This window comes from Phacochoerus africanus, chromosome 3 (assembly GCF_016906955.1).
Source record: "Phacochoerus africanus isolate WHEZ1 chromosome 3, ROS_Pafr_v1, whole genome shotgun sequence".
NCBI classification, from domain to species: domain Eukaryota; kingdom Metazoa; phylum Chordata; class Mammalia; order Artiodactyla; family Suidae; genus Phacochoerus; species Phacochoerus africanus.
In genome coordinates, this window is record NC_062546.1 from 86,048,831 (window position 1) to 86,070,377 (window position 21,547).

The following is a 21,547-nucleotide window of genomic DNA, read 5'->3' on the forward strand; positions in this document are numbered from 1 at the left end:
TTCCTTATTGTCATTCCACTGCATTTGACTTGATATTTCAGGTCTTATTTTTTTTCTCAATTAAGCAGAAAGTTCTTCACTACCAGGGAAGTAGAAATTACTCTTTTACTTTACTCTTTCTCTTTGCTTTAGCAAATAAGGGCCATTTATGATATCTCCACTTATTAAATGGATACTGACAAATGAGAAGGAAATGAAGAATTGATATCTTAAGTCCTGACTATGTGGAATAATAATCCAGTTGTTAATACACTTAAGACACACTGAAGTTCAAACTAAAAATCTGAATCTTATTATTCTTTGATTTCTCAAATTAATTGTATATTCAGATTATCCCACTAAATTGCCTTATTCTGTAAATTCTGTTGTTTGTACCCTGTATCTATTATAATCTCATGTTAAAATCAGAGTACATAGACAAATATTTTAGCATACTAAAGAATGCCAAGTGATAAATGATAAAGGTGAGGTAAAAAGGATTAATTAATGGAAAAGTATTAGTATGTAATTAATATGAAAAACTTCCAATTTAACTGAAAAAAGCAAAATATATGAATATACTGTTCAAAAAGAAACATCTATCCTTGATAAACAAATAAATAAATGCTTAACATATTTCACAAACAGAAAAATGGTGGTCAACAAAGGGATCGTATTTTGCACCTATCCCATTGGCAAAGTTAAACTCTCAATTTGCAAAGAATTGGAAAGAATGTGGAGAACAGGTCTCTTACACCTTGTTAGTGGGAGTGAAATTTGTGTTTCTACTTAGAGTAATAGTTTTATTATTTTGCATCAAGTAGAACAGTAACATGTCCTACAACCCACACATTTATCCTTGGATATTTATACCAGAAGAACATGGTTCCACATGTGCCTCAGGAAACAGGAACACAAAAGTCCGTTCAGTCATAGTTTCAAACAACTGCTGTTCCCCTCAGCTGAGCTTAGAGTCTATTAATAGACATTTCTGATAATGTAAACAATAAAGATGAACTTTAACATTGGACCATTGAAGCACAAATTTAGTAAAGGAAAACTCAAATTTTAAACGAATTCACTCTGGAAATTATTTTTATATCCTTGAGTTTTTGGTGAATATCTAACTCCGTTTGGTTTTATGTATATATATTTATATAATATATTAATATATTTGTATATATTTGCCTAAATGACATATTTTTTAGTTTTAGTTGGTTTTTAACTTTTAAGAGTGGCATCAGGCAGTCCATGAAATTCTTATATGTCCTTTTATCACTTAGCATTCTGCTACTGATTCATGCATATTTATATTTAGCTGTAGTTCACTAATTTTTATATGATATTCCATTCTTTTATGCTATCTTCATTTTACATTGCTTGTCATTATTTTCATGTATTACCAAATATTTGTTTTTTATCTTATATTCAAGTTTAACTGGGCATCTGTATTATTATTGGCTAAATCAATTATGAATGACACTTTTTCAAGAGACAAAATTTATTAATAATCTAATTTTGTGCATTCAACATCCACTTAGATAAAAATAAATAAATGCTATATTTATATACAATAATTTAATCAAAAATAGAAAATAGGAGAAAATAGATATCAAATTTGGCATTATTGGAGAATATTTCAGAATATATTAAATCTCAATAAATAAATTTCTTATTAGTTGCTAACCTATGTTCTCTCTTGTTTTCAGGATTATTATTGTAATGCTAAACTAATGATGTCAAATAAATTTTAAATGGGTCTTTGATCTGTAAGAAAAATTGATCACCTCTCAAGAAAATTGAATCTTTACTCACTAGTATTTTCCTAATTTTTCTCATTTTAAAGCAGATAAAACCAGGTTAAAATTTAATTTTTTATAAAGCAATATTGTTCACTACATTTTCTCTTCTTTTTAAAAATACAAAAATTACAAAGTTCTCAGTAGCCATCTCCTGGCCTATGCCAGATATAAAATTATATTACTGATACAAATACTTCAAATATCCATATCATATTTTAAAATATTAACTCTGTTAATTATGTCTACTCTCTAATATTTACCTGATGCAATATCACAACAACAATGAACTTAAGTAATTTTCTACTGGATAAATCTGGTCAACTTATCTTGCAAGAGTTATATTGAACAAATTATATTAGGCCATAATTAGAAAAACTTATACAGAAATTCTAACATGATATTTTTTAGACTTCATAACTTTGAACTTCTTTCTATATACTATATTCTTTATCACATTGCATTTAGTGCATTACATTTTTTGTCTGAATGTAATAGCACAGTTTAGGAGAAAAATATGTTTGAAATATTGTGATTAGAAAACATTGAGACAATTTGAAGAATCAGATTAGCATAACTGAACTTCAATGGAATGATTTGCATAAATATGCAATTTACAATATCCCTTAACTTCTTTCTCCAGCCTATACTTTACTAATATGCTTTACTAATTTGTTGTATTTTTGAATGGCAGAATACTGACATTCTTCTCAAAGTCACCTTGCTGGCCCTGTTCGTTTGTTTTTTTTTTAAGTTATTAATAGAATATAAAGGCCATTTGTTTTCATAGTCCATTAAAAACAAAAAAAACTTAAAGGTTTTAGTATACAGACTCAGATGCAAATCAATATGATATTAATTTGGCTGTTCACACTTACTGAACAATAGACATATGTGAGTCATTCTTCATGGGCTAGTAAGAACTGATTCAATTGTCCTAGAAATTGTCTACTCGTACTATGACATTTTCTGCATTGAAGGGTTTTGTTTGTTTGTTCATTTGTTTGCTTTGCATTTTAGGGCTGCATCTGCAGCATATGGAAGTTCCCGGGATAGGGGTTGAATCAGAGCTGTAGCCACTGGCCTATACCACAGCCACAGAAAAGTGGGATCCAAGCTGCATCTGTGACCTACACTACAGCTCCTGGCAATGCTGAATCTTTAACCCACTCAGTGAGGCCAGGGATTGAATCCATGTCTTCATGGATTCTAGTCAGATTTGTTTCCATTGTGCCATGAAGGGAACTCTGTTTTTTGTTGGTTTGTTTTAATAAAATAGTCAAGTATCAATAAAATGTGTGTTGCCAAAATAAAAAAAAAGAGACCATCTATTAAGTTTATACAACATGAATGTCCTAGCTATCACAAAGTAATATAATTCAAGCACTTGTGCTAAGTAGTTGTGTAGCTAAGAAAAGTGAACATGAAAAAATAAAAGGTGTGATTTTTTAAATCTTTGCAAATAAGTGCAGTTATGGCTATAACAAAACCTCCTGGCTTTATTTAGAGCTGCAAGATAAAAAACAATCTATTTGCCTCTTCCTCGTTCCTTCCATTTGTGGTCAGGCAGAGCAAGAGAACCATCTTTGGGATCACATAATTGACTGCAATTACATCAGCCTTCTTTTCTACCTTCTCTTGATCTTCTCTTCCTTTTTATTCTATATAGTAACCATTCCCATCCGCCCATCCATTTAAGGTCAACTGGCTTTGTAAAATCTTTCCCGATGCTCATTCCATGATCATTTAAACCCTGTGGGAGATAACCCCTATGGGATATCCAATAGGGGGTCTTGGATAAAAGAAGCTTCTTTATAATATACAATTCATCACATATTTTAAAAATTAATGTTTTATTTTTCCAGAATAAGAGAGACTTTACTAAACAAGTAAGTCAATAAACTAAAAGATTAGGTAATGAGGAAAGTTATAGCCAAATAAATTAAACATAAGTGGTGCTGTGTTGTGTGTGTATGTGTGTATTGGGATTTTTTTTTCTTTTTTTGCTATTTTTTGGGCCGCTCCAACGGCAAATGGAAGTTCCCAGGCTAGGGGTCTAATCGGAGCCATAGCCACCAGCCTACGCCAGAGCCACAGCAATGCAGGATCCGAGCCGCGTCTGCAACCTACACCACAGCTCACGGCAACGCTGGATCGTTAACCCACTGAGCAAGGTCAGGGACCGAACCCGCAACCTCATGGTTCCTAGTCGGATTCGTTAACCACTGCGCCACGACGGGAACTCCTGTATTGGGATTTTGATTGGGTGAGAGAGAGCAGGAAAAAAAGACCAGAGGCCCTTCCAAGATGTACCTTCTTGTTTTCATAATTCTACATTATTGAAAATGTACCCACGTACATTTAAAGACTTAGTGGGTTCTCTAATTCAAGTCCTTGGAGCAGTATTTTTTTCCAAATATATATGCATAAACATATTTTTATCACCAGCCTGTTATAAGATCTAGAAAATTACTCATCTTGGAGTTTCCACTATGGTACAGCAGGTTAAGGATCTGATTTTGCCACAGCCATTGCATAGGTCACGGCTGCACCTTGGATTCATTCCCTGGCCCAGGAACCTCCATATGTCACAGGTTTGGCCAAAAAAAAAAAAAAATTCACCTGAACTGTACAGTTGTTATGTATGTGTCTTTTCTCAATATTAAGGTAAGCAAGTCCTCTTACCAATGTTTGTTGATTTTAACACAATCTCTTGTTCTTCTCTTGCTCTAAGTCTTTTCACAGCCTTAAGCCTTACAAATGCATATTTTATATTTTTCTGGCACTTCTGACATTTAAGTTTGTGTTTAATGATTACTTGTCATGATATTCAATATCTGACATCTTGGAAAACCATCATTATCTATTTTTACTTCTAGATATAATGTTTTATGACAAGAATGAATCATTGTAATGGAGCCTCTTAATAGGGACATTACTGTGGCAATAGATGTAAGTTGAGATTCTAAACAACCTAGAACAATCATGAAACAGTGATCAATGATTAGAAGAACTATACATATAATTATATACACACGACTCCGAAGAATCACTTGTGCTGCAAAGGACAGGGAAGGCTTAAAGGGGCAGAATTAGAAAGATCTTTGAGAGAAATATTGCTTGAATAAGGAGCGGACAGAGGTGAGGGTGTTAACAGCAGGCGAAGCAGGTTGGACAATAGTTTAAAGGAAGAACCCATTTAAAGAATAAAAGCAATAGTAAGCATCACTCATAATAACTGTGTTGTTACTGATCAACCCATAGAAGAACATGTTTGAGAAGTTTTGCTCCTTTTGTTTGATGGGAATGAACTTGCATTCAATGTAAACTTTCATCTAGTACTCCATAAAACTGATTAAAGATGACTCTCCCAGATAATATCTCTTAAACTCCAGGCTTTTGTACAAAACTCTTGAAAACCCCCTACTATATTATAGGAGTTATAACCATGGCATATCTAAAATTGGTATGTCTAATTTTTTTATTTTAAATATGTCTCTCTTTTTTTTTTTTTGCTTTTTCCCAACTTAGGTTGTAGTAGCAACATTTTCCCTAGGGTAAAAATGTGAAAACCCAAAAGTGTTTTGTATACTTTCTTCTTTCTCAGTCCTCAGATTTAATCATTAAATTCTTTTGTTTTTATCAGCAATCTCCCTTGCATACGCTCCCTCCTCTTTATGCCCTTGCATCTTCCTTAACTTCTTGACTTTGCTTGTCAGGGTTGTCATAAGAGCCTCTTTCCAGATCTCATTGACTGCAAGATGTCATCAGATGTAACTCATTTTCCACCCAACTGCCAGAAAAGTAATTCTAAATTCTAATCAGATTTTGTTGCTTCCTTGGCTTTAAATATCTTGGAGAATAGACTCCTGGTTGCCAAGGGAGAGGGAGTGGGATGGATTGGGAACCTGGGGTTAATAGATGCAGACTATTGCCTTTTGCATGGATAAGCAATGAGATCCTGCTGTGTTGCACTGGGAACTGTATCTAGTCACTTATGATGGAGTATGATAATGTGAGAAAAAAGAATCTATACGTGTATGTGTAACTGGGTCACCATGATGTACAGTAGAAAATTGACAGAACACTGTAAACCAGCTATAATGAAAAAGAATCATTATATATGAAGGAAAAAATAAATAAATGTCACCATTCATGAAAACAGTAATTAGCTCTGTCATATCCGTGTTGATGGTAACATATGCATAATATTACCATTAATCCGTGGGGCTGATCCTACCTCTCTAGGAATCTTTTTTGTTGTTGTAGTTGTTGTTGCTATTTCTTGGGCCGCTCCCGCGCGGCATATGGAGGTTCCCAGGCTAGGGGTTGAATCGGAGCTGTAGCCACTGGCCTACGCCAGAGCCACAGCAACGCGGGATCCAAGCCGCGTCTGCAACCTACACCACAGCTCATGGCAACGCCAGATCGTTAACCACTGAGCAAGGGCAGGGACCGAACCCGCAACCTCATGGTTCCTAGTCGGATTCGTTACCCACTGCGCCACGACGGGAACTCCTCTAGGAATCTTTTTAAGTTACATGTATATTGTTTAAAGGTTGTTCTCCTAATGTACTCTACAATTTTATTTAACTGGGAAATACCAGATCACGAGGTTTTCACCTACCACCGAGTATATGAAAAAATATGCCATTATTTTCCTTAAATCTCATTTCCCCTTCCCTCTTCTTTAAATTTCATTTTCCGCTTCCTCTATCCTTATGGCAGTGATTGTTTTACCAAATTGTGATTACTTTACCAAAATTTAGCAAACTAGCAGCCCTAGGCAGAGTCTGGTACCAAGTATATTTCAAAGTATTGGGCTATAATTTTTAAACCATGAAATTGTAAATTAAAATCTTTTCTAACTTATCTTGAAAAAATTTTAAAGTTAGAAATACTGTATACACTTTACTATAAGATAATGGTTATTTTAAGCTTAGGGGTTACTTCCCCTTCTAGACAGCTTGACTACTCCATCTGTCCTCAGTTTATCTAGACAGCTCCATTCTTCCACTGCAACCCACTCTTTTAAGGCATCTGGATTTTGGACCTCTGCTCTACCATAGACAAATAGTACTTTTCTTATCATGTGAGATGAGAAAGATTCTAATGACATTGGCTTTCAACTTTGTAGCACCTTCAGTGTTTGCTATGGTGTTCACCATACGTTGAATGTTCAATAAATTAGTTTTGGTATGATCGAATGACATACACAAATGAGGGACTAGAAAATCTTCCCAAGCTGCCTGAAAGCATGTATTTTTTTCTCAACTTGATCAAGTATCTTGTCTTCCTTGTTAATTTGTTTAGTTAATCATCTATATATATTTTTTCCTTTTTATCCCACCTTGCTTGGCTTTATTGAACATTCTTGGGTCACAGAGTTCACACATTGTAATGTCTTTTGTCTGAGACTGCACTAGCAAGCATCCTTTGGCAAATAATACCAATAAACACCTATAGAAAATATTCTGCATCCTTTTATTGCAATATTAATTAACTGATTAAATATGTAGGTAACATAATAGTATTATTGGCAGTTATAAACTTTCCCAAACACTAATTTTAGGCCATATCATGTAGACTCAATTGGTACTACATTAATGACTGTAATTAGGCTTGGGGTAGACCAAAGTGTCTCTGGTGGCTGCTAGGAAGAATTAATCTCCCAGATCCAACCAATGATGACATTAATAGCTTAATAGTAAGTGGGATTTGCCTGAGATTTCCAGTGTCTCTTGACTTATTCATGTATCACCAGCAAGTCTCTTTGCAGCACCACCTGTGCACAATGCTCTAAATTCAGAGAAGTTTTCAGCAGCTTGGGTCTCTGAAAAGGTATTTGGAAAGTTTCCCAGGTTGTATGCTGCATAAGCTGGAGGCAGTATAGTGATAATTAATAAAGTGCCAGACTAGATAATTGTAGGAACTGTAAAAGATACTAAAATGTTGTTACCAGAGGCACAGATGCACCTGTGAAAGTGTGAAGTTAATTTGCGCGGGCAACATCACATGAGAGAGGATGGAGAAAAGGGAGGTGAGATGTTCCTTAAATAATCCAGACTTCAGACAGGGTAGCTCTCTAAAAGAGAAACAGGGAAAGGAAAAAAGGGACGGAAGAAGGAAGGAAAGAAAGAGAGAAATGGAGGAAGAACGGGAGGGAAGGAAGGAGGGAAGAAGAAAGAAAGAAAAGAACCTCTTGTTGGTGAGATAGCTAAGAGCTAATGTAAGGAGTTCCTCCTGTATTTTTCACTATGTATGCTTCTCTGTGACCTTGAAAAGATTATGATCTGTGGTATTAGAGTTTTCTTATCCCCATAGTACTATAATTATGGCATTACCTTTTTAATAAATTTTAAATAATAGACCTCCCCTTCTCATGAAGAAGTATACCTTCTGATACTGCAGAGTTGAGAGAATGAATTTGTGTTCTCTAGGTCACCATAAATTCCCCACAGACTAATATCTGTCATTTCAATATGAGTTAAGGAGAAAGAAAGGGTAAGGATGAGGATACCTACCTTACATTTTTGTCAGGGGGTAGGTTATTAAGTACTACAAAATTTAAAGCAATTTATAGAGCTTGTGATGGATGATATAGATCAATGGAAGCTATACCATTATCTCTGTTGTGGTTATTTTCATTATTACTGAATGGCTTTTTAAAAAACATGAAAAGCAGGCATGGTTTAGTGGGCTAAGAACCCAACTAGTATCCTTGAGGATGAGGATTTGATCCCTGGCCTCACTCAGTGAGTTAAGGATCCAATGTTGCTGTGAGCTGTTGTGTAGGTCACAGATGTGGCTCAGATCTGAGGTTGTTAGGGCTGTGGCATGGGCCAGCAGCTGTAGCTCTGATTCAACCCTTAGCCTGAGAACTTCCATATAGGTGTGGCTCTAAAAAAAATGAAAAGCAATCCTCGAGTTGAATTATTGCCAATAATTACTCTGACCTTCTAAAGTGGACAGTTCTTGATGGATGTAGATAGGCAACACCCCTTTTAAATGAACATTACCATGTAAAAGTTTTTTTTTTTCCCAGAGCACTCCATTCTCATGATATCTGGATCAGATATTAACAAACCAGGCTATTTCAACAGTTCTCTGGGTGACTTAAGTTCAGTTTATCCTGATACAAACTACCCAGGGTTAGTGAAGACCTCATAGGTTAAGGACCTCAGATGGTAACTTCAGTTCCTGAGACCAGAGGTTACTTACATTTTATCCTACATGGTTACAAATTTGGTGGTTCTCATAATCCCCCTTCAGATTTGATAATTTGCTAGAATGACATGTTTTATTATAAAGAATACAAATGAAAAGCCAGATGAAGAGGTAAATGGAATGAGTGGAGAAAGGTCCTCAGTACAGTCTCTCTCAGTGGAGTTAGGATGTGCCCTGCTCCTGCTACATATTTCTTTATTTTTATTTTTATTGTCATTATTCTAGGAGGTGGATCTGAGAAGATGTTGCTGTGGTTTATGTCAAAGAGTGTTTGGCCTATGTTTTCCTCTAAGAGTTTTATAGTACCTGGTCTTATATTTAGGTCTTTGATCCATTTTGAGTATATTTTTGTGTATGATATTAGGAAGTATTTTAATTTCATTCTTTTACATGTGGCTGTCCAGTTTTCCCAGCATGACTTATTGAAGGGGCTGTCTTTTCTCCATTGTATGTTCTTGCCTCCTTTTTCATCGATTAGTTGACTGTAGGTACATGGTTTCAATTCTGGGCATTCCATTCTGGTCCACTGATCCATATTTCTGTTTTTGTGTCAGTACCATACAGTTTTGATGACTGAAGCTTTGTAGTATAGTCTGAAGCCAGGGGGCCTGATTCCTCCAGCTCCATTTTTCTTTCTCAGGATGGCTTTGGCTATTTTTGAACTTTTCTGCTTCCAAACAAACTGTAACATATTTTGTTCTTGTTCTGTGAAAAACATCCTTGGTAATTTGATAGGGATCACATTGAATCTGTAGATTTCCTCAGGTAGTATAGTCATTTTGATAATATTGACTCTTCCAATCCAGGAGCATGGTATATCTTTCCATCTATTTGTGTCATCTTTGATTCTTTCATCAGTGTTTTATGGTTTTCAGCGTACAGGTCTTTTGTCTCTTTAGGTAGGTTTATTCCTAATTATTTTGTTCTTTTTGATGTGATGGTAAATGGGATTGTTTCCTAATTTCTCTTTCTGATCTTTCATTGTTAGTGTATATTAATGCAGTCAATTTCTGCATTTTAATTTTTTATCCTGACACTTTGCCAAATTCACTGATGAGCTCTAATAGTTTTCTGGTAGCATCTTTAGGATTTTCTAGGTATAGTATTATGTCATCTGCAAATAGTGATAGTTTTACTTCTTCCTTTCCAATTTGGATTCCTTTTATTTCTTTTTATTCTCTGATTGCCATGGCTAGGACTTCCAAAACTATGTTGAAAAGTAGTGGTGAGAGTGGACATCCTTGCCTTGTTCCTGATCTCAGCAGGAATACTTTCAGCTTTTCACCATTGAGAATGATGTTTGCTGTGGGTTCGTCATATATGGCCTTTATTATGTTGAGGTAGTTTCCCTCTATGCCCACTTTCTGAAAGGTTTTTATCAGAAATAGGTGTTGGACTTTGTCAAAAGCTTTTTCTGCATCTATTGAGAGGATCCTATATTTTTTATTTTTCAGTTTGTTAATGTGGTGCATCACACTGATTGATTTGAGGATATTGAAGAACCCTTGCATCCCTGGTATAAATCCCACTTGATCATGATGTACAATCACTTTAATGTATTCTTGGGTTCAGTTTGCTAGTATTTTGTTGAGGATTTTTGCATCTGTGTTCATCAGTGAAATTGGCCTGTAGTTTTCTTTTTTTGTGTGGAGTCTTTGTCTGGTTTTGGTACCAGGGTGATGGTGGTCTCATAGAATGAGTTTGGGAGTCTTCCTTCATCTGCAATTTTTTGGACCAGTTTCAGAAGGATAGATGTTAGCTCTTCTCTAAATGTTTGGTAGAATTCACCTGTGAAGCCATCTGGTCCTGTTCTTTTGTTTGTTGGAATTTTTTTAATCACAGTTTCAATTTCATTACTTGTAATTGGTCATTCATCTTTTCTATTTCATCTTGGTTTAGACTTGGGAGATTGTACCTTTCTAAGAATTTGTCCATTTCTTTTAGGTTTTCCTATAATGAAATATTAACAATCTTTAAGTGATAACATGTAGCAGATATGTACTAGCAATTTTTTTCTTAATAAAATGTGTAATATAGTCTCTCTAAGTTTTTATATCTTTCTTATAATCATATATATGTACTTGCATGTACATATTTATTATAGGAATGAGAATGACTATTTACAATATTGAGAAGGGAGATCTTTTTTATATTTACATATCCAAAGGTATGCTAATGCTTCTGTTATTAAGCTTTTTAAGATACCTGTTTGTTTTCATTTCTAGGTAACCTTTAAAGCATCAAGACATTCAGTTTCACCAGATCTAAAATACGTTCTTCTGGCGTATGATGTCAAACAGGTAAAGGAGTGATCTTCTTTGAAAAAAAAATTTTTGTTTCCTTGTGATGCATTCAGGTGACAATTCTTAGTTTTCCCTGGTCATCTACTCAACTAGAGAAAATTTACCATAACCAGTAGCTGCAGGTGAATACTGATAACTCATATTGAACAAGAGATTTTTGGCGACAGTGTCCTGTCTTCTAAACCTAGCTAGGAAATGATTGGAACCATCTGCCTGGTGCCTGTGCTGATCCAAGTCTATCTATTTTAGAGGGGTGTGTGGAAGAACTTTGCAAATCCCAACAAATGGGGCTGTTGACATTTCCAGGGTAAGCCCCTGAGGATTGTATGTATATGCAGATTATGAGGTTTTCTAATGTCTGTGTCCTAAACTGCATTGTGTATTTTGAAAAAGGACTGGTGAAAACATGGTTTTATTTTATGTTTGAAGGATTATTTGGTGGTATTTGAGTATAAGCTTTGTGGTTGTAGAAAATTCTAAAATTGGGACAAGGAAGAGAGTGAATTCTGCACCAATAAAATATTCTAGTTGCAATTAGTGTTTCATTATTCCATGTCAGCTCTATAGCACAATTAGAGCAATATGATGGTTGTTGAGTATTTTGTATTTAGATGTAATTCGCACAGTTAGAAAGCAAAGTAAATATCAAAAAAGCAATTCAGCAGATTAGTTTCTGTAGGAAATAAATGATTGGAAATTATTCAAGAAAGTTTTGTGTGCTTTAAGGCACTCAATAAAAATTTATGGACTTAAAGCAGGAAGCCTCATATAATGCATTGAAAGCCTCTGAGCACAGGAAATTTTACAGTTGAAAGAAACTTCTATTTGATAGTTTTAATCTTCTGAAATATGCATGTGCTACATTTTTAGATGAGTTTATTTTTCTTATTTAAAATAATTAATTTACACTACAAAAGGCAGAGAGATTGTAATCAAAGATATATTTTCCTATTATAAATTTTGGCCATTTTCCTTTACCTTTGTTCTGTGTTCTCTCTATTCATTGAGATTTTCAAAATCACATGTAATAGTAGGAGAAGTGTTTGTGTTTTATAAACAAAAATATTACAATGTCCCTAAGTTTTCAAAATGATATTCGTTTATCTGAAGAGTTTTAATATAAAATGACTTTGATATTAAAATAACAAACTTTAAAAAAATCAGGTTTCAGCAGCTACAGTAATTAAAACTATGTGGAACTAGCAAAGGGATGGACACATAGATCAATGAAACAGAATAGAGAATCCAGAAATAGATCCACACAAATCTGCCTAACTTATTTTTGACCAAGTGCAAAACAATTCAATGTAAGAAAGATAGTACTTTCAATAGCTGGTAGTTAAGCAGTTGGACATCCATGGGCAAAATAAACTAAAAAAAAAAAAACGAAGGAGTTCCCGTCGTGGTGCAGTGGTTAACGAATCCGACTAGGAACCATGAGGTTGCGGGTTCGGTCCCTGGCCTTGCTCAGTGGGTTAACGATCCAGCGTTGCCGTGAGCTGTGGTGTAGGTTGCAGATGCGGCTCGGATCCTGCATTGCTGTGGCTCTGGCCTAGGCCGGTGGCTGCAGCTCCAATTCGACCCCTAGCCTGGGAACCTCCATATGCCGCAGGAGCGGCCCAAGAAATAGCAACAACAACAACAACAACAACAAAAACGAAAAAAGAAATACGCAGACTGAATCCTCACACTATATAAAAACTCAAATGCATTATGTAGTTCAAGGTAAAATTCAAATCTATAAAACTTTAGAAAACAAAAACATAGCAAAAAATCTTTGCTAGGAAAAGATTTCTCAAAATGTATATCAATTAGATCACTCTTAGCTGCTCTGGAATATAATATATGAAATTAGATAACTTTGGGCATTTTTTCATTTATGAATTTTTGCATATTTTTGCAAATATGTCAGGATTATGTGAAAATATAATTAACACCAATAATATATACCTATAGACTGGCCTTAATAGTCCCCCTTTCAAATTTTTGCTTACTTTCAGAAAGGATAAAGATACTTTATGACATAGTTTCTGGAAGTGAGAGGTTGCTTTTACTTTAATAAGTAAAAAATGATCAAGTGAAATTTCATAGTCTTATACCACTTTATTCTTATATTATTATTTGTTCATCATCTATTAGGCGCAAACTATTGGGCACAACATTTTGCAGGGTGTATGTGTCGGTATCTGTGTGTGTGTGCCTATGTACACACAAGATTGAACAGTCTCCTTCAAGAAACATATAATGAGGTAGAGGTGATGTGATGCAAACACTTATATCCACCACATGCAGCACTGAATGATGTGTCATGGGAATGGCAGTATTCAATAATAGAAAATGCTCCCATTCAAGATAACATGTTAGAGCAGGAAGCACATGTTCAGTTCTGAAAGTCAAATAATTGAGGATGACTAGAAAAGCATTCCAGGTATTCAGACTATAGGAGACTTAATGGAAGCAACATTAAGCCTTTGAAATATAATAGAATACAAATAGACTGATTACAAGTACTGAAGTTGAAACTGTGATCAGGGAGTTCCTGTTGTGGCTCAGCGGTAATGAACCTGACTGCACGGGTTTGATCCCTGGCGTTGCTCAGTGGGTTAAGGATCTGGCATTGCTGTGAGCTGTGGTGTAAGTCACAGATGTGTCTTGGATCTGGGGTTGTTGTGGCCATGGCATAGGCCAGCAGCTACAGCTCTGATTTGACCCCCTAATCTGGGAACTTCCATATGCCTCAGGTGCAGCCCTAAAAAAAATGATTAAAAACCTTCCAAAAAACAAAAGTCCAGGACCAGATGGCTTCACAGACAAATTCTGTCAAACATTTAGGGAAGACTTAACACCTGTTTTTCTGAAACTCATCCAAAAGTTGTAGAGGAAATAACATTCCTAAGCTCATTTTATGAGGACATTGTCAATCTGATACCAAAACCAAAGATACCACACACACACACACACACACACACACACACACACACATTATAGGACAATATCACCCATGAAGGACACAAAAATTACCAAACCAAAGCTAACAATACATTCAAAGGATCACATACCATGATCAAGTGGGATTTATCCCAGGAATGCAAGAATTCTTTAATATCTACAAATCAATCGGTTTGATACACCACATTAACAAACTGAAGGATGAAAACCATATGGTCATATCAATAGATTCTTAAAAAGGTCTTGACAAAATTTAACACCCATTTATGACAAAAACTCTGTAGAAAGTGAGCATCAAGGGAATCTACCTCAACATAATAAAGGTCATTTATGACAAACCCACAGCTAAAATCATGCTCAGTGGTGAAAAGCTGAGAGGATTTCTGCTAAGATCAGGAACAAGTTAAGGGATGTCCACTCTTACCACTTTTATTCAACATAGTTTTGGAAGTTCTAGCCACAGGCAATCAGAGAAGAAAAATATACAAAAGGAATACAGATTGTAAAAGAAGTAAAATTGTTGCTGTTTGCAGATGAAATGATACTTCTCATAGAAAATCCTAAAGACTTTACTGGAAAATGCACTAATGAATTAGGTAAAGTTGCAGGAAACAACAGAAATCTCTTGCATTCATATACACTAACAACAAAAGCCCAGAAAGAGAAATTAGGGAAACAATCTTATTTACCATCACATCAAAAAGAGTAAGATACCTGGGAGTAAACCTACCTAAAGAGGCAGAAAACTTGTACTCTGAATACTGTAAGACACATATGAAAGAAATTAAAGATTGCACAATCAAATGGAAGGATATACCATGCTCCTGAATTGGAAGAATCAATATTGTCAGAATGACTATACTACCCAAGAAATCTACATATTCAAAGCAAACTTTATCAAAGTATGATGGCATTTTCCACAGAACTAGAACAAAAAAAAATAAAATTTGTATGGAAGCACAAAAGACCCTGAATATCCAAAGCAATCTTGAAAAAGAAAAATGGAGCTGGAGGAATCAGGCACCCTGACTTCAGCCTATACTACAAAGATATAGTCATCAAAACAGTAGGATACCAAAACAAAAACAGACATATAAATCAGTAGGACAGGATAGAAATACCAGAAACAAAGCCATGCACATAAGGGTAATAAATGTATAACAAAGGAGGTTAGTTATACAATAGATAAAGGGCATTCTCTTCAATAAGTAATGGCTGGGAGAACTGGACAGCTACATGCAATGAAATGAAATTAGAATACTCTCTAACACCAAAAACAAAAATAAACTCAAAATAGATTAGAGACCTAAATATAAAACAAGGTACTATAAAACTCTTAGAGGAAAACATAGGTAGAACACTCTCTGACATAAATTGCAGCAATATCTTTTTGAATCCACCTCCTAGAGTAATTCAAATAAAAATAAAAATAAACAAATGGGGCCTAATCTTTGTTAAAATTTTTAAACAGCAAAACATGCCATTAAAAAGATGAAAAGACAACCCACAGAATGGGAGAAAATCTTTGCAAACAAAGAGATTAATCTCCAAATTATTGAAACATCTCATGCAGCTACATATATATATGTGTACATATATATAGCATAAAATAATGGCATTTTCAGCAACGCAGACCTAGACATTATCATACTAACTGAAGTCAAAGAAAGGCAGATATCATATGATGTCCACTTATATATTGAGTCTGTAAAAATGATACAAAATATCTTATTTACAGGACAGAAACAGATGCAAAGATTTGAAAATCAAACTTAGGGTTAGGAACAGGGAAACATTGGGGGGAGGGATAAATTCGAAGTTTAGGATTAACATATACACGCTATTATATATAAAATAGATGGGTAACAAAGACCTGATGTTTAGCACAGAGAACTCTACTCAATATTCCATAATAATGAGAAAAGAAGCCAAAAAAGAGTGGGTATATGTATATCTAATTCACTTTGCACCTGTGACTAACATAATATTGTAAGTCAACTATACTCCAATTTTTTAAAAATAAAATCAGATTGTGAAATATATATATAAAAAAAAACAAACTCTGAGGTATAGTGATCAATTCAGACTGGCCCACAGGTTGAAAATTTATAAGGAAAATCAAACCTATAAATCCTGTTGAGCCCAAATCAGAAAGAACTTAGTAGAAACCATTCTGTCCTATATGGTTTACACTGAGGCAGATATTTGGAATCATTGATAGTTTTAGAGTAATTCAATACCATCCTTACCCTGTATGTCTGTCATATGTTTGTACACACATATAATACCAATTAACAAAAACAATCATACAAAATCCACCCAACCAAATATATCCACTAATATTGTTTTTGTGTGTTTTATTCCTTTTATCTCCTTTTATGTATAAAAGTGGAGAAACAGAAATCATCATTAATTAAACATTGTTTTAGGCAGACACCATAATCCTGATTTAAAAGAGGAGAAAAGCCAATCTCAGGAAAGCTGGAAAATGGAGGATCAGGCAGATTTAGACATTTACCCAGGGTCTTTCACTTAGTAAGTAATAGCTGCACAACTAGCAAATTGGATTGTACAGTGAATAGTTTTTATCTTCATTATATGGCAGATGAGCTGAACTAGAAAAAACTCAAAGTCAGGATTCCAGTAATTTACAGATTGTCCCTTTTGTTGGACTTTAGTTGTTTCCATGTTTAAAAAATATTTTGGTAGTTTTAACTATGTGAACAAAGGTTTGATCCCTGGCCTGGCACGGTGGGTTAAGTATCCAGCATTGCTGCTGCTGCATTGTAGGTCATAACTGAGGCTTGGGTCTGATCTTTGGCCCAGGAACTCCATATGCCTTGGGGTGGCAAAAAAAAAATTTTAAAATTTTAAAAAAGTTGAAACTATTTTTGAGTAATGCCCTCTTTTCTTGAATTAATATTTTTATGGGATTTATTTCTATAGATGGAATTTATCAGTGAAAAGATATAGAAAATAAGTAATTGAACTGAAATGCACAATAATTTACACAAAGTTAACTATTTTATACTTTTTTCTTTTATATACTTTATGCATAAACATTCATTTTATCTTATTTGCAATTTTTTATGGTGATAAGTAATCAAAACCTCTCTTTCTGATGATCGTAATAATGGAAAGACGTAGCTTTCAGAAGAGTGAGTGTATTCATAGCCAGTCTTCCCAGGGGAAAAAAATCCAAAGAAATATTTTTGATGTATTGTTAGAAAACTGAGAGTTCCTGCTCTAGCAGTGGGTTAAGAATCCAGTTGCAGCTTCTTGGGTCACTGTGGAGGTACAGGTTCTATCCAGGGCCAGCACAGTGGGTTAAAGGATCCAGTAATGCCACAGTTGTAGTGTAGGTTGCAGCTGTGACTCAGATTCAGTCCCTAGCCTGGGAACTACATATGCTGCTGGTATGGCCATAAAATTAAAACAAAATAAAACAAAGAAAGAAAGAGAACCACCCAACACAATGAGCTGTTTCATGGATGTCATACACACAGCCTGTTTTTTCATGACTATAATGAAAGAGGGGGGAGATATGAACACATTTCAAACTTAATCAAATTTGCTCTCCTAAAAAATTTCCTAGTATAGAAAATCATGTTATAATAATTCTGCCTCCAGGATTCTGTGAGAACAGCTATACAGAGCCTGGCAGTGTTATTTTAGAGTTGGGGACGCTTGCTGGAGAGAGCTAATTTAGTTTTCTTTCCCTAGTGATGTCCTTGGTTTGAGTAAAATGTCAATAATTAATGTAGGCCAAATTTATAAAGTGTCTTCAAGATCAACAACTGAGTTTTTCTATGTGTACCTGTGGGCTACCAGTTTTGAAATGCTTTATTCAGAGCTTAGGTTGATGTAATTATGTCGAAAGTTTGAAGAATATGATTCTGACTTTTTTCTTAGCTCTTTATATGTTAACTGTACTATTTTAACAAACAATACTACAATGATCCGCAGTTATAGCATCCATGGTTATAAAGTAATTGTAATTACTAATATAGGGTTATAGACAGTTTTTGAAGATTCTATCAAATTGGATGGTAAATAAATAATATAAAATATAAACCATTTTTTGTCCTTTGCAAAGAAATAATATTTACTTTTGTATCAAAACCGTTTATTGAACTTAGGTTGAGTCTTTTCTCTTGAGATTTATGATGATTAATCAATTTTAATATGATAATATGAAGACTATTTCCTTCATGCAAATTATTTGTACTCCAAATATCCAAAAGGTAAATTCAAGAGTTCTCTGGTGGTCCAGTGGGTTAGGATCCAGAGTTGTCACTGCTTTGTCTTGGCTTGCTGCTGTGGCCATGGGGTTCAATTCCTGGCCTGGGTACTTTGCCATGCTGCAGGCATGGCCAAACAAGAAAAAGGATAATTTTAATATAGTGGTTGCTTTTCTTCTTCTACCCAGATTAACATTTCTTATACTTTGGGACTATAACATGGTTCCTAGGTGATTCTTTCGCTCTATACAATGTTTTGTGCTTATTGTCTATAGGAATCTATAGACAGATCAAGATGAATGAATAATATTTGGAGAATCTTTTTTTTTTTTTGTCTTTTTAGCTATTTCTTGGGCTGCTTCCACGGCATATGGAAGTTCCCAGGCTAGGGGTCCAATCGGAGCTGTAGCCACCGGCCTACGCCAGAGCCACAGCAACGCGGGATCCGAGCCGCATCTGCAACCTACACCACAGCTCAGGCAACGCTGGATCGTTAACCCACTGAGCAAGGTCAGGGACCGAACCCGCAACCTCATGGTTCCTAGTCGGATTCGTTAACCACTGCGCCACGACGGGAACTCCTGGAGAATCTTAACAGTGTGGAAAAGACTCTAGGAAACATTCCCAACAAGGGAAAATGAGGTAGATAAGTGGGCAAAAGAAGAAGAAAAGCTCATTTATGATTAGAAGGAAATATGAGTCTTGCTATGGGAAAGTAGAGACTGAATGTTTTAGAAGATTGCCTTGCTGCTGGGCATTTTGGGGTGATCTTGTGAACCTTAAGAGTGTAAGAATGACATTTATTCCCATCACCGCTTTCCAAAAGGAGAAGTCTGTTGGGGATGGTAGACCTCAAGCCTGGCTACCCCTGCTGAAGTGCCTTAGTGATGGCTGGGAATCTTTTTAATAGTTTGATTTTTTTTTTTAATACCCAGACTACTTGCCATAATTGCAGAAACTTTCTGTCATTTGTAGGCATCTCACTCAGTGACCCTCTTTACAACAGAAAGTGACTTCAAAGCAAAAAAAAAAAACAAAAACAAAAACAAAAACTTGTAAAACTCCTGGTGATGTCCCTGAAATGCTGGAGAAAGGGGCAAGGAATTGGATAATCTTTAACATTTCCCTCTTTTTTTTTTTTTTTTTCCCAAAGAAGATAGTAAACTTGCATGATCAAGGAGAGAAAAAAAAAAGTCTCATCTCCTATATCCAGATTGTTTATCCAAAAATTTCGTAGGATATAACAATACTTGAGAGAAATATTTCTAAAATAAAGGACATATGTTCTGCATTATTAGACCAAAGAAAGAGAACTCACTAAGCATTCTTCACCTTGGCTCATGGCTATCTTTATGAACACAGATTCCTCTAAAATAACTCAACAGGAGTTTTTCTGCCTGCTTTCTCACATGGGCATCCTTGTCTGAAGGATGGGGTAAGGAAGAATGAAAAGTTTGGAGAGAAATAAAGTAGTGTATGCTGTCACTTATATGTAGAATTTAAAAAATACAAGTTTGTAAAGATAGAATAAAATGGTCAGTACCAGGAGATGGCAGGTGTGGAAACAGGATGAATGTAATTTTAGGGGGCAAACTTGCAAGGAGTATTAAATAAGCCTTAGAAATAAAATGCACAGTACAGTGAAAATAGATAGCAATATCATGTTATAATTCTCAAACTTGCTAAGAGACTAGATAGACCTTTATTTATTCCAGCTACTAAAATGAAAGTACAATTACGTTAACTTGATAGAGGTGCTAATTATAGCTACAATGGCAGTCAAATTACAATGTATAAATTAACATGTACTCAGTAAATTTACACAATGTTATGGGTCAAGCATATTTCAATTAAAAAGCATCCTTTTACATTTAGGATAAGCAAGGGGTTCCTGCTGTATAGCACAGGGAACTAGATTCAATCACTTGTAATAGAACATGATAGAAGATAACATGAGAAAAAGAATGTGTATATATGCATAACTGGGTCACTTTGCTATACAGTAGAAATTAACAGAACACTGTAAATCAGCAATAATAAAAAAAAATTAAAAATAAAGCATCCTGGAAATGAGGGTAGGGGAGGATAATATGTTTACATCATCTCCTGTTGGAGGGCATGCCTTAGCCCTAGCAGGTTTTCCTTTAAACACTCTTGTTCCTTTTGATTAATTTTCCACACTCAAGCTAAACTGGTATATATGTTGTCATTCTCTGTTTAAAATATTCCTAAGGCTTCTTAGGATAAAAAAGAAATCACAACACAGTCTCCAGAGCCCTGCCTGCCTTTTTAACCTCACCTTCCACAACCCTGCTTGTTCTCAGCACTTCTGGGCTTTCCTGCAGGATCTTGAAATACCATTCCCCTCCCATCACAGGGCTCTCACCTAGTCTTCAGACTGGAGGAAGTTCCTTCCCCCTTTTCTTCATATTGATTATTTTTACTTATTCTTTAGATGCCAACTCAAGCATACTTGCCTTAAACACAGGACTGTCCCAGAACTTCTCTGATTTTGTCAAATTTCCCTATTATAAATTTCTTGGTATTCTCCCTCCTCTTTGCAGAATTTATCACAACTTGAACTGTGTCTGACACAATGCCTGACAGTGTTACTCAAAAAAAAAAAAAAAAAAAGGAAGCAAGAAAAAGAAAAGAAGAAGAAATAGACATCATTTACAATTTAAACCAGAACATAGAGCAAAGCTTTCCTTAAAGTGAAGGCAAAGATAAGTTACCCTTCTCTATGCCTTTATGGCATCTGGTACATCTTTATATCTCAGTATTCCTGTCATTGTATTGAATATGCCCATTTATGTGTACACCTCTTTGACTCAACTATAAGACCCTTAATGTCAAGAACTTTATTTCATTCATTGTAATGTCCACTGAGTCTTCTGCAGTGAATAGCACATAGTAAACACTTAGTCAATGTTTGTGGAGCTAAAACACTGATTCTCAATCTTGGCTGCAAATCAGAATCACCTGGAGGGTTTTAAAAATTATTAATGCTTAAATTCCACCCTGCAGAAATCCTGATTTAATTGTTCTG

At 35.1% G+C, this 21,547-nt stretch overlaps 1 protein-coding gene across 1 annotated transcript in view; it reads left to right on the plus strand.

Annotated features, from left to right (window-relative positions):
- Nucleotides 1-12,694, plus strand: part of LOC125123010 (inactive dipeptidyl peptidase 10-like) — a 333,549-nt gene extending 320,855 nt beyond the window's left edge. The window contains exon 5 of the mRNA XM_047772091.1: nucleotides 11,231-12,694. Within this exon, the coding sequence (XP_047628047.1) occupies nucleotides 11,231-11,317 (87 nt within the window). The 3' untranslated portion in view covers nucleotides 11,318-12,694. The remainder of the gene's footprint in view (nucleotides 1-11,230) is intronic.
- Nucleotides 12,695-21,547: the final 8,853 nt, after the last annotated feature.